The sequence below is a fragment of the Microtus oregoni genome, unplaced genomic scaffold (genome assembly GCF_018167655.1).
Source record: "Microtus oregoni isolate MIOR12 unplaced genomic scaffold, Mior012 000024F_ref0000369, whole genome shotgun sequence".
NCBI classification, from domain to species: Eukaryota; Metazoa; Chordata; class Mammalia; order Rodentia; family Cricetidae; genus Microtus; species Microtus oregoni.
In genome coordinates this window covers 15,704,301-15,718,242 of record NW_024543083.1, presented here as the reverse complement: position 1 = coordinate 15,718,242, position 13,942 = coordinate 15,704,301, and the positions used below count along the sequence as shown (strand labels likewise).

Below are 13,942 nucleotides of genomic sequence, written 5' to 3'. Positions count from 1 at the left end.
CAGGTGGGGTAGGTACGAAAGTTTGTTCCTGCTGGAGTCTTTTCTAACCAGCTATCCTGCCTCAAGATAAGATGTGATACAATCCAGGATAGGGTGGGCATCTGGGTAAGAGATAAGGACTTGCAAACACCTGACTAGCTAACATTGCACAAGGAGCAGCAGGCCAGTTGTGTGACTCCGGAGCCACTGTCCTGCTGTGTTCGGTGACTGCCCTTCTCCAAGGGCTGGCCATCTGCTCAGAGAGAGGGGACCAATTCTCCTCTGCCCTCTGCTATCCTACGAGCCCTAACAGGTCCTTCGGTAGGTGCATGGCATAGGTGAACTGGGGTCGGGAGGTCTTTGCTCTTCCAGTAAGGCTGTCTCTAGGGATCCAGGGCCAACTAGCTTCGGCTCTTGGCAGGAGCACCGGGCTTGACTTTGAGCAGAACCCACTGTACAGACAGAAGCCGGGTGCCAGCACCCGGAAGGCAATGCTTTTTGTAGTAAGGGAAGCGCTCTGGTCCATTCTGCCCGCCTGAGCACAATATGCTAGCTTCAAGCGCTGGCCCACAACGAAGAAACACCAACCGGGAGACGTTTGCAAGGGTTTGCCCCTCACCTCAGCTATGGAACCTCAGAGGCCCAAGGGACACGGGGTGGGTGACTGACGGGGTGGGCATACGTGGGGAGGGTCTTGGGGGACAGGTCCATGCAGAAGAATAGGGGGTCGTGTAGGGTCTCAGTTGAGTGTTCTTAAGGAATTGTCCCACGGACCCCTCCCTACCCTTCTTCAGGGTTCCAGAGCCTGAATCACGACAATCAAATCCAGCATAACTCGCTGCAGAAATCCAGGCGCCCTCGCAGCGCTGGGTGGTACGGCCCGCACCCCTGCGACTGCCTTGGTAGTGTCCCACGGGGGCGGGGCCTGGGCTTGTAGGCTGTGGTGCGCGTGCGCAGTGGGTTGTGTTTGCTCAGCTCGCGACATTGTCGTGGGTAATCCTCCGGCGGTCAGGGCGGGACGGACCGAAAGCCCGGCACCGAGGCGGAGACACAGGTGGGCGTGGGGTCTAGGTCTCCGGTGCCACCCACCGGCCGGTATCCTGGTCTGGTTCATGGCACTGGGTATGTCCACGGCGCTGGAGCCCCGGGGACGCCGAGTCTGAGCAGCTGATGGGCCAAAAGGCGGCGCCCACCTTCTGCTCACCTGAATGCAGGTGAGGCGTGGAGGGCGCCCTGTGTACACCCCCGCCTGCACTGGGGCTGCCATTGCCTGGCCATCCGGGAAGGAGGCATTGTTTTGGCTTTTGCCTCCAGGTCATGCATGGGGCCAGCGGGGTCGCGAGTGGACGGGTCAGACTAGGTGCGATTGCACAGGTCGACACCGGGCGCAAGAGAACATGGTACGACGAGGAACAGCAGCAAAGGGACGGACCATCTGGGGCGAAAGTGGGACACGCTGGGCTAGCTCTTCACAGTGCTAAGGATTGGGGAGCTTGGTTATGGACTGATCATCATGGGACCAGAAGAGGAAAGGCCCTGTTGGCCTGGTCGGCAGGAGGTGGCTCTGGGTGGTGTCAGCATATATAGTGAAGGGGGAGGGGAATAAAACACGTAGCTGGAGTCAGCAGTGGACAGGAGATAACAGGTTCTGGGCCTGTGGTGCTGTTTAGATAAGGAAGGATAGGGTGGAACTTTGCTTGGTGAGTGTCTGAGGCCTTTGGTGGTCACAACGCCTTTAATCCCAGCACCCAGGAGTCTGAGGTAGGCAGGTCTCTGTGAGTTAAAGGCCAGCCTGGTCTATAAGAGCTAGTTCCAGGACAGGCTCCAAAGTTACAGAGAAACCTTGTTTTGAAAAGCTAAAAAAAAGTCTGAAATGATTGGGAGCAGATGGCAGTTGCTAAGTACTGTTTGAATTTGTCACTATTTTCTTACCTGTTTATATATGAAATCTGTAGCTATACACTGGATTTGTTTCCATGGTTTTATTTATTTATTTATTTATTTTATTTATTTTATTTTTTTGGTTTTTCGAGATAGGGTTTCTCTGTAGCATTGGTGCCTGTCCCAGAACTAGTTCTTGTAGACCAGGATGGCCTCGAACTCCCAGAGATCCGCCTGCCTCTGCCTCCCGAGTGCTGGGATTAAAGGCGTGCACCACCACCGGCTGGCTCTTTCCACGGTTTTTTAAAAACAACTTTTCAGGAAGAATGTGAGCATTTGGAAAACGTCATGCATGATTCAGGAAACATCCGATATTGTATGGGATGCCTACCCAGCTACCAGGTCTTCTATTAGCTCTAGTAGATTTGCCCTAGCTTCCGGGTTCTAGTTGTTATGGAAACAACGCTTACAGTAGACTCTGGCCTCCCTTCCAGGCCCAGAGAAGTTCTCCCTGGTCTTTTCCCTGAGATGCTTAGTACAGAATATCTTAGGATGGTAATGAGAACCTGGAGAACCCTGTTAGGACACTGGGTAGGTGAACGTGTCCCCCTTGGCCACTGAGAACCACATGGAAGAGGATTAGTGAGGGAGACTTACTGATGTGTTGCCAAAGGCAAAGAAACAGTAAACAGCTTACATGTGTTTATCCCTTCTTTTTTACTAAAAAGGAAACGGTTTTATCTAGGGAAAGACTGACTCAGCGTGTGCCTGAAACTGGTGGTGTTGCTTAGAGCTTGCTTGGAGGATAATGAGGTTTCGTTTCTCCATTTCCAGGCTCATGCTCTGCAGTTTTGTTTAAGCATACGTTCCTTTTGATGTTGGGGAAATATTGTGACCAAACACCTGCGTGTGATCCTGAACGTGTTAGCCCATGGGCATGCTCTGTTGATCCTATCAGAGAAGAGTGACAGCCAGTGTGGAGAAGAAAACAGAGGGAGGGAGGGTTTCTGCTGTCAGTAACCAAAACAAGTGCCAAGTGAGTAAGACACGTGAGTGAGAGGCAGAACTGGTGAGTGTCCTGGGGTGCAGTGAAACCACAGCCTGTGGGGCCATCCCCACACCCTCCCCAGCCCCGTGGGAAGAGAAATCAAGGAAGCTTTCAGTGCCCTAGAGACCGCCCCAGAGACCACCCCGATTTAGGACACACTCTGTGCACCTCGGTAAATGGTGAATCTGGTGGGTGACTGAAGAGAGAAGGGAGGACATGATGGTTCCTAGGTGGAGGGGGAGGTTTATCAGAGAGGTGAAGGAGAGCAGAGGCATCTGGGAGAGCCCAGAGTTGAACAGGACCCCGAGCCAGGCCATGGCGTGGGAGGGGAGGGGAGAGAAGAGAGCCAGGAGACCAGCAGACCAAGAGGCCCAAAAGGCAAAAAGAGTTGCATAACCAAAATGGCAATGACTGGGTTATATAGGGAAGAGCAGTTGAGGGAAAGGCAGCCCAGCCCCTGGGCTGGAGAAGTTCAGGGTGGGGGGTAAGGTATCTTAGCCAGGACCCTCCCCCCATAACAGGTAGGGGCTTCTGGGAGAAGCTAGCAGCCAGTGTCAGCTTCGATATGTTAATAGATCCCTTTGTCCCAGGGTTTTTCCCTCTGACTGCAGTTCCAAATTTGGGGCTCGTTATCCTAACTAAACACAGAAGTTCTGCTATACTGAGCAGTCTGGAGGAACTCACTTAAAACAGAAAGCTGAAGGGTTCCATGGGTGCTGACTCTAAGCTCCTGGTGATGTGGCCCTCTGGTCACGCTGCAGCACCAAACTGACACCCTCGTCCGTTTATGTACAACCTTATTGTATTTAACTTTATTTTATTGTGCATTTGATATAAAGGTGTCAGATTCCCTGGAACTGAAGTTAACAGACAGTTGTGAGCTGCCATGTGGGTGCTGGGAATTGAACCCCGGTCCTCTGGGAGAGCAGCCAGCGCTCCCAGCCACTGAGCCATCTCTCCAGCAGATTTCCTTTTTAAAAGGCACAGTTCAGTACAAGTAGAGCTCAGGCCAGTGACTGTAATTGAATAAGAGGAGCTTTGGAGAGCCATCCCCTGCCCCCATCTCAGAGGAACACAGAATTGTTGAGTTGCACTGGGCCCTGCCTTTAGCTCCTCCATGGAGCTTGAGGACTGAAGGTTAAATGGCTGGCGGGAGCAGTGGCAGGCCACTGTGCAGCTTACTTCAGGCAGTGAGCAGTATGGAGAAGTCCCCAAGCTGGGCTTGGTGTGAAGCAGGCCTGCAGAAGGGGAATGGCTGTGACCTCAGTGTCCCCTTTTTTGCCTTTCTAATGTGAGACGGATGTGGTCAGTTTGAGGAGCAGAAAGGGACGCAAAAGGAGAACTGAGCTGGTCCCATACACATCTGAGCTGCCTACTGGGCACAGCTGTGACTCTGCAGAGGGACCAGCAGGGCTCTCCAGGCCTATGGGGAGGGATGGCCAGCTGCATCCCAACACCAGCCAGGTGAACCTGGCCTGTTACTCTCGTGGCTGAGGGTGTTGAAGTTTACCTTGCTGCTGCCTGCCCAGAGGAAGGATGCTTGGTACTGTTAGCTGCGGAGATGTCACAGGCCGCCCAGGGCTCTCTGTGTGGTGCTTTATGGAAACCTACAGAGCGGGAGGTCTGAGCACCGAAGCAGCCTGGGGAAGCGGTGATAGGACTTGAAGTGTGGTATGTGTTCTGGTGTATAAGTCACTGTTTCTACTGTTTGGCTCCTGATCTGGAATGGCCAGGACGTCTCCTCCTCCTCCGCGTCTTGTGTAAGTGACTGATGTGGACATGTCCTCTAGATGCCCTCCTTCCAAAGATACCTTGAAGATTTGGAGCCATCCTCTCTTTGGTGAAGGGGAAACAGACTAGTTGGAGGCGCCTGACACAGCGGGTGCTTCACACTCCGCTATCCTGTATTTCCGTGTAGATTTTATTTCCAGGGTTAGCCCCCGTGCTCAGGGAAGCTGTGAGAAACCACTCAGCCAAGCCATCTTTGAGCCACTGATCTTGAGGCTCTGAGGTTCCTCCCACTCTGACTAAACCAGAACCTTCTTGAGACAGTGTTTGTGTCCCTTGGTTTAAGAAGTAAATCGAGTAGAGATTGGGGGTCCGCCCAGGCCCCATGGAAGCTGACTCCTGGCACAGTGATGCAATCGCACCAGAATGGGAACTTGTGCCCGGTCTCGTGACTTGTGGGCAAGTGCAAAATGGGGCCTTTTTACTCCAGATCCAGGAAGAAGATCTGCCTTCCTTCCTAGCCCTATACTAGGCTTGAATGTGCCTGGGTTAGGAGGTATTAAGGACTCAGTTAAGTCGGGGGGCGGGGCATCATGAGTTCAAAGCCAGCTTCCTTCTCAGAAGAGCCTTCACGAGCCAGTTGCCCCTGCTGTGTGGGACCACCTTACATTTTGTCTCAGTGAGAGTAGCTTTTGGAGTCATTGGAAACATGAAACAGACGAGTGTCGCTACGAGCCGAGGCGTGAGCCCCGGGTGTAGGCTTCATACAGAACAGCCTCTGGGTTGTCACCTCCTGAGAACGTTTCCGTGTGTCCGGAAACACACATCAGGACAGTGGCACAGGGCTCCCGGAATCAGGGGATACGTGGGTGTGCGAGTTGGGCCCACACAACTGCATCCTGTGTAAAGTGAGGGACAAACCAGCTCTTCCTGGACGTCATCTTGCCAGGCTAAGAGCATAATGACTGTGGGTTCCTTTGTCCTTTGGGGTGGGCCCTGGCACTCAAGCCCACAAGCCTTGTGTTCTGGTGCTTTCTGTGGCCACAGATGAGTGAGTTAGGGTCGGAGGCTGATGTGGTGCCCTGGTACTGAGCCCTGTTGCCTCATGATTTGATGAGTGCACAGCCCTGCCATGTTCTGCCTCCTTCCCCCAAGGCTCCTTGCCCCTGAGGAAGTAGGGTCAGGGTTTGTCCTGCTCGCTGTGGGACTGGCCTGCGGTGACTGCTGAGCTGGTCAGGTCTCACGATTTCCTCCAGTCTTGACCCTCTCTTGTTTACAGTTTCACAAAGCAGATCCAATCTAGGGACCTCTGGCCATTTAAGCACAATTTCGAATCTGCATGCATTGAGCAAGGGTTTCATGTCTGTCAGCCACTGTACCAGGCACCTGGGTTTTAAAGATGGGCAGGATGGGCTTCTGCCTTTGAGGGCTTCCGTGGTGCTGGCTGGGGTTAAGACTAGAGTGCAGCTCAGGTGTGGGCACAGAGGGCACGCGAGTTTGTCTGAAAGGCATTTGGCCCAGCGCATGGTGCTTCTCAGACTAGAGAGCATTTGAAGCAGGTGGGCTGAAGATGGCTGATCGGGTCCAGGGGCGGGACATCTGCAGAGAAGTTAGAATTCAGAGCTGGAGCATGGAGCAAGGTGCAGGAGCGTTTGAGGTCGGGCCCCGGAAAGGAAGTGGGTCATACCCGAACACTGGTAGGTCCTGGCAGTAGTAGTTCCGGCTTACTCTGGAAGCTCTACTAGAGTCTGGAAATGCACCACAGGTCAGGCTCTTGATGTGAACTCTAAAACAAATGCACAGCCATTTTAGGAAGTGAACTCTCAGGATGTTCCAGATTAGAGAACCCTAGCCTGTACCACATACCACACATTGCTTCAGTCACGCAGCATCCTCTGCTCTCCTCCTGGGGAAACTGAGTCCCATGTCCAAAGGTCACATGGCCAGTACAGGCAGAAGTAGTATTTGAACCCAGGTGTGTCCCTGGCCCCATGTCCATGGACTTGGCAGAGATTGTGGTGTTTTTATTAGCAGCTCTCCCAAACACAGAGCGTGAAGGAAAGGTTCTTATCTCAGACTCTGGAGGTAAAGTGACCCAACAGAGTGCATTCCAGTGTCTGGAATTGTGGATTATGTAGTTTATGACCGGACTGCTGCAAAGGCGAGGGCTGAGACTCGAGTTCTGTGGGAAGAGCATAGCCTGTTTCTGAGTCAGAGCGTGTCTGCCTCCCTTCGTGGCTGAGCATCTCTGGGTCAGCCTAGTTCCTTCTCTTGTGCCGTCTGTAGATCTCTTGCAGGGTTTATGTATGTCTGCAAGCCTCAGAGTGAGGTAGAAAGCTTAAATACTTCCCCCACATTGCCCTTTGATGGGGTGGAGGTGTGCAGATCATGCGTGGGAGGGAAGCCATGGCGCTTTTTGCTTTCCTGCTTCTTCTGAGGTGAATTTTCTTTCTTCAGATTGGGAATGGATACCCAACGATCCTTGAGACGGCTTCACTGAAAGTGAGGATTGGTATCAGGCCCAGCAGTCCTGCGTTGGCCCAGGGACACCCCTGGCATCCAGATCAGGATCATGACCCCTGTAAGCGACCATGTCATGGCGGAGAGCATTTTTGACCTGGACTATGCTTCCTGGAAGATCCGCTCGACCCTGGCGGTAGCTGGCTTTGTCTTCTACCTGGGCGTCTTCGTGGTCTGCCACCAGCTGTCATCCTCCCTGAATGCCACCTACCGCTCTCTGCTGGCCAAAGAGAAGGTCTTCTGGAACCTGGCCGCTACCCGTGCAGTCTTTGGTGTCCAGAGCACGGCTGCCGGCCTGTGGGCTCTGCTGGGGGACCCCGTGCTCCACGCCGACAAAGCTCTCGGGCAGCAGAACTGGTGTTGGTTTCATGTCGCCACTGCCACTGGATTCTTCCTCTTTGAGAATGTGGCCGTCCACCTGTCCAACCTGTGCTTCCGGACGTTTGACTTGTTTTTGGTTGTCCACCACCTCTTCGCCTTTCTTGGGTTCCTGGGTTCCATGGCGAATCTCAGAGCCGGCCACTATCTGGCCATGACCACTCTGCTGTTAGAGATGAGCACACCCTTCACCTGCATTTCCTGGATGCTCCTGAAGGTGGGTGAGGGAACGGGGGAGTGCTGTGAAGGTGGGTAAGGGGATGGGGGGGAGTGCCATGGCCCCTTGCTGAGCAGGTCCCCTCAGGCAGTACCACACTAGCCAGAGTGTCACCAGGACCAGCCGCGAGGCAGCTGTGCAGCAAGCCATCATCTGGTTGAATTCCAGCTTCTCACATTTAAGTCGTAGAGTTAAAAGAAAGATGATTGGCTCTTTGGACTCAGTCACTAGTGTTATATGTCATAGAAAGCATCGTTGTTTTACTTCGATACTTACAATGTTCTGGAGAGATTTGTGATTATACATACACTCACAAGGCCATCCCTTAACTCAGTGGCTCTCAGCCTTTGAGGTCTGTCAGCTTGTATGAGAGCAACTCTCTTTTGTTAGTTTGCTGGATTCAGAAGTTAGTTCCTGGTCCACTTGGAGGTGAAGTCACACAGCCTCAGGGAGAACCTTCACTCAGACCAGCGGAAGCCCACCCCTTCCTTGGCTTCCGGCTCTCACAGCTGACTCTGAGTCTAGTAGCCCATTGCTAGCCACTGAGTACAGACAGGGTCGTGCCTTATCCTATGAGGGAGCAGCTGCCACATCTGTGTCTAGGGATGGCAGTCTGAGGAGACTCGAAGGCTGCTGCTGGGCAGCACCTAGACTATGTGGGTTGGCCGGACTTGGCTTTTGTCCATGGCAAGGCACTGGGTACTGCTCAGCTTCGGCTCCAACTGTAGAAACTCACCAATGTGCTCATAGCGTGGAGCTACACAAAGTCCATTTTAGCCTTCATCTGAGGCCCTCGGAGGTGAAAGAGCTAGAGGAACCCGGACGTACCTTCTATCCAAACTGCTCTGGGTTGTGTGCCCACTGCTGCTAGATAAAAGGGACCCATTTGCTCTATGATATGAGCTAATTCAAGATGGAAAGATTTGAGTTTTGCCTTAGGGAGCAGGAAGTAAGCAGGGCAGGCCTCACCAGTGAGACACTGGCCCAGGCTCTCATCTTCCTTCAAAATTAAGCCCTGGAAAGCAAATGCTGGCAAGAAGCCTGTTGCTTTGAACTGAGTTCACGGCGCATGAAGGGCGCCCATCCCTTTCCACCTCCCGTACTGACGAGGTATTTGTCTCGTCCACAGGCTGGCTGGTCAGACTCCCTGTTCTGGAAGGTCAACCAGTGGCTGATGATCCACATGTTCCACTGCCGCATGATCCTCACCTACCACATGTGGTGGGTGTGCTTCCAGCACTGGGGCGCCCTCGTTGACAGTCTCTACCTGCCTCACTTCGCACTCTTCCTCTGTGGGCTGGCCCTGCTCACGCTCATCATTAACCCCTACTGGACACACAAAAAGACCCAACAGCTTCTCAACCCCGTCGATTGGAACTTTGCGCCGCCGTCCGATACCAAGGGCGGCAGGCAAGAAAGGACCAATGGCCAGGTGCCTCAGAAAAAGAGGCTCTGATGCCAGCGGACGCGTGCCCGGGGTTCAGCCGAGCTCTGAGCAGAGGAGGTCGTATAGGCGAATACTAACTTGTCCTTTAGCGTTAGTTCTGAAGTAGCCATGAAGTATTACTGGGACCTTGTTTTGCCTGCAGGAGGGCTTTGCCATCATGGTCTTCTTCTGATTCCTCTGGTGGGGCCTCAGCCGTGCTGTGCCTGCCAGGTCAGGGTCATGAAGGGAGCCATGGTGTGTGCAAGCTGCTGAGGAGGCCAGCCTGAATACTTGAAAGGACTTCATTAGGAAGGACCCGTGTGGGCGTGGACGAGTCAGCACACCCACAGCCTGCGTGCCTTATCTGGGAGTCACGTTCTCTTTCATTACAAAGAATTGGCCTAAGAAAATGTGATTTGCTGGTATTTGTGAAAAAAATTTCCCAGCATGTGGAATTTTAAGCCAGTGGCACAGCAGCACCCTCTAGTGGCAAGTGGCAGAAGAACACAGTTCTGGTGAAGGGTTTTTCTCAATGGCTGAAAGGTCCTAGAGTTTATCTACCCTTTCTGGCATGGGATCTGGATCTTCTAGCTATTTCTGATTGATGAAAGTGGCTAGGCTAGCCCCAGTTCTGCTCTGTCAATTTCAAGGCAGGCAGGGACTTTTCCCCTCTGGGCTGTGAGGGGTCCTGTACCTAGAGATGCTCTCCCTGGGTTGCCAAGAACAAACAGCTTGCCTGATGTAGGCAAGTGTTCTTCTTAGTGCACTGTTTGTGGGCGGGATGTCCAGACACCGGCTGTCCATGCTACTGGCGGACACAGAAACTTTCCCTAAAAGTATAAATTACAGTTTATTTTTGTCCAAACTACCTTTGAGATGGTAGTTGGTCTTGAAAATCATGGGTGACTTACGCTTACCATGGATCATGGGCCTCAGCATGTTTGGGATACTAGTGCTTGAACTTTATCAGATGTATGGCGCCTATTTATTTCATCCTAACAAAGTCTTTATTTTGTGTCCCTACCTGGGAACCCTGTAGCTCCCATATCTGCTTTGCACAGGCACAAGCCTGGCAGTTTTTAACTGGGCAGAAGTTTAATAAAGTTCTGGTCATTTCCAGAAGACACACACACCAGTTCTTGTCTGCTAATACCAGCTCAAGCTCACATTGGCGTGTCTGAGAACACTCTGTGTCCAGAACATGTTGGCAAGTCTTTATGTGACCAGAAGACAGTAGGAAAGTTCAGCTGACTTTCTCTGGCCTGCTCTAGGAGTGTGACCTCACACTACATCCTCTGCCTTTATGTGTGTCCCCTGGACGCCGTCCCCAGGCTGAGGTGGCCCCTGGTTGCTCCACACACTTCTCCTTCCTGACTAGGACTTCTCTCTGGGACTTTGGAGACAAGAGTGTCAGATGGAAAGGCCCTGGGGGTGATGTGACCAGTAGCCTCTGCCTTTATTGCCTAGAGAGTGGCCACCCTTTCTAGCTTTAGCTTCGTTGTGGTCTTTACTATCTTGCCAGATGAGTCTCTGAGAGGGGCGTGGTGCAGAGGACACTGATGTGAGCCTAGGCTTGGCCTGCTGTGGCCCACACCAGCCAAGGTCTGGCTGCATGTGTGCCCCACAAGACTCCTGCACAGCCTGTTAGGAATCAGAACAGGGTGCGGCGTTGGTTAAGGGTAGAGTGCTGAGGTAGCCTGTATGTGGCCCTGCCTGCCTTCTGTCTTCGGCTACTGCACAAAGAACACAGGCTCTCCCTCCTGACTGGCACAGAAAACCAAAAAAGCACCGCCCTTCTCCCAGGGTAGAGAAGTACTTTTCTATATCTGTGTTGTTTTCAAAATTAGGGAATGTGACAGGTCAGGGATATTGAGTGACAGGAAACAGCCCAGTGTCTTCCCCATCTCTTACTGATGACATGCCCCCTCCCCTTTAATTTAGCCCCAGCTCTTATTTCTCTCAGCATGCCACAGGCTCACCCAAGAGCTGGGCTTGGGACGGCACAGCTAGTTACTGGTCATTTGCTATTGTCTTTTGTGAGGTGTTTGGCTGCCATGGCTCTCTCTACACAGCTCCCCAGGAGGCACTGTTGCTCCCACAGTTTAGCTGGGGAAGCTGAGGTCCAGACAGGTGGTGACTGTCCACAGTGACATCAGTCTCTGCCTGAGCTCTGATGCGCCTGTTCACACAGCCTGTGCGACCCTCCTGATGGGAATTGTCTGTGCTGTGTGCTGTAGAGACAACACCTGAGCCTGTCCCAGAGAAAAAGTAGAGACTAAGCACATCTAGTTTTACAGACTTGGAGGTCCAAGGTCAGATGCTGGTGGCTTCAGTCAGGAAGAGGCCTGGTCCTTCCTACAGTGGGATATTGCTTTACCTCTGGGAGGAAGGGATGCTGCATCTCCAAGGAGCAGAAGGACTGAAAAGACAAAATAATTCTAACTTACTTAGGGCTTTAGAAGGCTCTGATCATAGCTGGGAACATGATGACTTACATTTCCTCTGACCGAGTCTGTTGCTGCTTGTGGAAGCCAATGGCTGCGAGGATGCCCCTCTCAGCCCCCCACTGTGGATGTGACCTATCAACATGGCTTTGGAGGGGCGCATTCAAATGCTAGTGCCAAAAGAGTGTTGGCACACTCAGTGCCAGTAGGATTTCATGAGCCACACGAGGGCTGGCGTCTCTGGTTCCCTGACCTATTCCAGGTATGGGTGCCCAGCCATTGGCAAGTGAGCGGATGAACCAACAATTGGCAGGTATCCTGTGTGTTCCTGTGTGTGGCAGAAGACATGCCAACCCAGAAGGGAGACAAAATGTTTGCTGAAGGTACTTTCAACAAGGTAAGACAGGATAGAGGCCAGGGAGCCATCTCCAACCCACACAGCAAGGAGGGCCCTGGGCAGGCAGGCGGTCTGCATGGGAATGAGAGAGGAGAGAGAAAGAGACCTTCATTATCTTTTCTCTGCTGACTCTGAGTGAATGTTGCCTCTGTCATGACTTTGCTCACAGTGTAGCCTGAGCCCTGGGTCAGAAGGACAAGCCCTACCTTGCCTCTGGAGCCTTGGGTTCTGGATGTCTCTGATGCAGAGTGCTCCAGCTTCCGACTTGGAACTTGCCGTGAGAACTCACCTCCTGTTTGCCACCTTGCTGGTTTATATTTGGTGATTTCATTGTTAGGCTCCAGTCTGTTAGAGGCTTTGCATTTCCTGTTAGTTTGCTATGTTGAACAAATAGCGCCAAACTCGTCAACGTACTTCAAAAATGAACCCAAAGTTGAAATCCTTAAAGGTTATAGATGCAAACCTTGCCGTCTAAAGACCCCCTGCTAAGCTTGATGCCATACTTTGCTGAAGCCCATGGGAGGCCTGCCCCTTTCTGAGCAATTAAGGAGGAAGGATGGATGGGGTAGGGGACAGAAATCCCTCCAAAAGTTTAAAAGAAAACTGGTTGCAGTCCCGGTAACTTTCACAGCATTGGCTGTGTTGGCTTTCAGAACCGCTGTGTGAGCCACAGAGTCTCAGAAGCACAGTGCATGCATCTCTGCCTGGGTTCTCCTGGCTCCAGGGACTTCTCAGCACACTAGGTCCACCCAGAAACATTGTTTCCACACAAAACAAACAGAGGAGGGACAGCTCTGCTGAGCCAGAGATGGGCTGTAGCTCCCTCCCGCGTGTGCTTTCCTTAGCTCTGTGATTGGCTCAAATGTGCATCACACAGCACTATAAAGCTCAGGAAAAAAAAACAAACAAGCGTGGTTTTCATTTCTTAATCTGTGACTCTTGTTTGGCTCAGTTACACTGAACTTGTGGCCAGTGGACCCTCTGTAGTGGTTCCCTGTCGCCCTGATCACCCTTGCGTTCACATTTGGTGGAACTGACCAGCAAACACAGAAGGGCTCCTGGACGATGTACCTTCTTTTTTCTTCCCAAAGGAAGGTTAGCTACGAAAGCAGAGGGCCTCCCCCACCCCCATTTCCTGTTCCTCTCTGCCTGGTGTAGTCATATCTTCAGGACCATCTGCTCTTGTCACTGCAAGGACCCGCCTGAGGGACAGCCGGGAACAAAGGATGCAGGATTGGACACCTAGCCTCCAAAGAGCAACACAAGGCTCCCCCTTGCCTCACCAGCCCCTTCCATATGAACAGTTACTCTCAGTGGACACTTCCAGGATGGGGCCCACTGACCTATCGGGATCCCCTTTGTCAGTTCAGGAGCCAGGCTCTGGGTTTAAAGTAAGTTACCCCATCTCATTTTCTTTTATTTCCGACACTTTGTTTAATATAAAAGCTGGGGGGAAAGAAAAGCCAAAATGCCTTTCACTTACTTTTTTTTCCCTTTCAGATTTGCCAATTTCTAGTGTTCGGTCACAAGGTAAAGCAGTTCTTCCCAGCCTGTCTCGTTGCCTATTTCCTTGTCACTCAGTTTTAAGAATCCCTTTGTCCCCTATCTTTTTCTTTGGAGATGGGTCTCCCCATACTGCCCGGGCTGCCTTCAAAATGGGTTTTCAGCCCTCCTGCCTGCTGAGACTACCGGGCTCATCACTTCTGGCTTGGTACCCCTTTACCTCTTGGTACTCGGTGCTTTTAAGGACAAAAACATTTCCACATGTAACTCTGCCAGCTCAACCCGAGTCCAGGCTTTTTATCTAATTACATCCTGACAGTTCCTTCCTGCGTGTCCTTCCCTCTCCAGGACGGTTGAGTCATGTCTCCTGTGTTCCTCAGCCTCTGCAGCAGCGGGTGATGTTAGCACCGTCCCTCTGGTT

General features: G+C 52.3%; 1 protein-coding gene across 3 annotated transcripts; it reads left to right on the top strand.

Moving 5' to 3' along the window:
• Window positions 1-942: 942 nt before the first annotated feature.
• Window positions 943-10,307, top strand: Cln8 (CLN8 transmembrane ER and ERGIC protein). 3 transcript variants are annotated; one of them, XM_041673973.1, is made up of 3 exons: window positions 943-1,033; window positions 7,094-7,751; window positions 8,881-10,307. In XM_041673973.1, the coding sequence occupies exons 2-3, from the start codon at window positions 7,209-7,211 to the stop codon at window positions 9,205-9,207; spliced, it is 870 nt and encodes a 289-aa protein (XP_041529907.1). In that variant the 5' UTR covers window positions 943-1,033; window positions 7,094-7,208; the 3' UTR covers window positions 9,208-10,307. The 3 variants fall into 3 exon arrangements, with proteins under 3 accessions (XP_041529907.1, XP_041529908.1, XP_041529909.1); XM_041673974.1 differs by lacking the exon at window positions 943-1,033 and adding an exon at window positions 1,040-1,193; XM_041673975.1 differs by lacking the exon at window positions 943-1,033 and adding an exon at window positions 2,786-2,896.
• The last annotated feature ends 3,635 nt before the right edge of the window (window positions 10,308-13,942 follow it).